General features: G+C 41.7%; 1 protein-coding gene across 1 annotated transcript; it reads left to right on the forward strand.

The window, feature by feature from the left end:
• The first annotated feature begins 1594 nt into the window (after nucleotides 1–1594).
• On the forward strand, nucleotides 1595–2068 carry LOC140150257 (uncharacterized). Its single transcript, XM_072172260.1, has one exon. The coding sequence runs from the start codon at nucleotides 1595–1597 to the stop codon at nucleotides 2066–2068; it is 474 nt and encodes a 157-aa protein (XP_072028361.1).
• Nucleotides 2069–2566: the final 498 nt, after the last annotated feature.

A 2566-nucleotide genomic window follows, 5' to 3' on the forward strand; every position in this document is an offset into this window, starting at 1 on the left:
TCAAGAAGAGGAGGGAAATGAAACAGCAAATCACCTATTCAGAAAATAGAGCACTCGAAAGTATGGGAAACCATCAGGAAACGAATGAAAGAAGAACTAAGAGAACACAATGTCAAAAACATGCAGCAAACCTTAGAAGCAGGCGGAAGCTACAAAAGACAAAACTTGGGAGATCACAGATGGTTGCCCTGCAAGATTAGGATGGGGAAGTAATAACGGACCGGGTGGAATAGTGTCCAGAGTTGAACATTTCTAACAGGACCTTCACAGCAACAAGATCCCAGTAGAAGGCCCACATATAGCCACAACCACAACCAGTGATCACAATATTCCACCCATCAACGCAGATGAATTAGGACCTACATTTAAAGATATGAAGAAAGGAACAACCCCAGGAGAGGATGAGATAATGACTGATGTATTGAAGGAGGGAGGTGAAGTTGTAATTAGTAAGCTAGCTGATCTCTTCACACAGTGTATCCGAGAAGGCAGAATACCAGACAATTGGAGTAATGCCATTAGTATCCTTCTTCATAAGAAAGGCAACATCACAGACCTAGGAAACGATCGTCCAATCAATCTTCTATCCAATGCTTATAAGCTTTTCACAAAAATCATCACCAATAGGCTCACTGCTACCTTGGACTTCAACCAGCCCCGAGTACAAGCCGGATTTAGAAGCGGGTTCTCTGCCACAGATCAGTTAACCAGATGATAGAGAAAGCAAATGAATACCAGCAACCATTGTGTTTGGCTTTCGTAGACTATGAGAAGGCTTTCGACAGCATTGAAACTCAAGCTGTACTACAAGCACTGGTTGCATGACCAGGGAATCGAGAGCACTAGTCAACATAATCAAGGACATATAGGGCCTACAGCGGGAGAAGAGCGTGGCCGAGCGGTTAAGGCGTTGAACTGTGAATCCAAGGGTCCCGGGTTCGAATCTGAGTGGGTTCACTTAAGTTCGGCTGTCTCTTTGTGTCCTTGAGCAAATCACTTTACTCTACATGCTTAGTGCTTCGGAGGGCACTTTAAGCCGTCGGTCCCGTGTACATGTACTTTCTCACATGCAGTGTGCACGTTAAAGAACGTCACAGGCTATACACTCATCTACTCTAGATTCCAGAGTAAAAAAATAAGTACAGCTTGTCTGTACGCAGTGCGATAATACTCATACATATGAGGGAGGCACTATTAAAATGGAAGAAGAAGAAGTAAAGGAACAGCTACCACCACTCTGAGAGCATCAAAATCAACATTCACCGGGGGTTCGACAGGGAGATACCATATCACCAGAACCTTTCAATGCAGCTCTGAAAGTCATCATACAAAAGTTTGACCCGATGATCTGGAGTCTAAGCTGCAAGCCCTCAACAATGGAAGTAAGCAAGTGGGGCTGAAGATCAACATGAGCAAGAGCATGTTCAACAGATTCGTTATTAAGAAGCAAATCTACATTCACCAAACAGCACTAGAAGAAGTAGAAGAATATGTGTACTTGGGTCAAGTTGTAAAATGAGCCATAACCACTTCGACGAAGTTAGAAGAAGAGTAAGAGCAGACTGGGGAAAATTAAATGGTGATGCAGAGCATTATGCTACTATGTCTTAACAAGAACGTCTACAACCAGTGTGTACTCCGGCCCAGCCTCAGAAACTTAGGTCATAACTCAGAGAGTGGAGCAGAAGTGAGAGTGGCTCAACACAGTATGGAAAGGAGCATGCTCGGGATCACAAAAAGAGACAGAAAACCAAATGAATGGATAAGAAGCATGACACAGGTCACCGATGTCATCCATACTGTGAAACAAAGGAAGTTGTCTTGGTCTGGTCATCTAGCTAGAAATCAGTGGACGATGGACCAAACTGGTTACAGAATGGATACGGTACTAGGCACCCAGAAAGGACAGAAAGTTAGATGGAGGGATGAAAATACAAAATTTCTTGATGTAACCTGGATGAGAAAGACATGCGATAAACATCAGTTTGGCATCACCTTTGGAGAGGCTTTCACCCTGCATATGGGTCGACGATGGCTTAGGATGATGATGGTCATATGTGATTCTTGAAATTATTTGAAATAAATAGATAACAAATTGAGAGAAGTTAGCTGAGACACCTTAACTTTGTGTTTATATGTATTATTCATATTAGACATAATAATCATCTTTTACGACATTTTCCACTGATAATTACTTTATGGTGTCATCACATTTTATAAGGTCTTTGTCATTTCATTTAATGTGTTGCAGTTGACAGATTCGTCTCTTTCCCCAGTAGCGCAACATACTCGCATAGTCGCATGTTGCATGTAGCTATATTATGTGCATTTGCCGTTGCCAATTTTAGATACTAGTTTCGAGGTTTATGAAGGATTTTACGGCAATCACTGTCTGATTCTGTCGTAAAATAATATGCCATTCTTTCAAAATGTCCACGTTTTCATCGTAGTAGGCCTATGCGTCATCACGTGTAATTTGATATCACGGTAGTCTGCAGATAGAAATAAACAATGATGTGAAAAATACTCAATGTTCGCGTCATAGTTTTAGCTGACAGTAAACAGT

This window comes from Amphiura filiformis, chromosome 4 (assembly GCF_039555335.1).
Source record: "Amphiura filiformis chromosome 4, Afil_fr2py, whole genome shotgun sequence".
NCBI classification, from domain to species: Eukaryota; Metazoa; Echinodermata; class Ophiuroidea; order Amphilepidida; family Amphiuridae; genus Amphiura; species Amphiura filiformis.

Excerpts from the sequence above, each read along its gene's own strand:
- LOC140150257 (XM_072172260.1), top strand. The coding sequence starts at position 1,595 with ATGCTACTATGTCTTAACAAGAACGTCTACAACCAGTGTGTACTCCGG.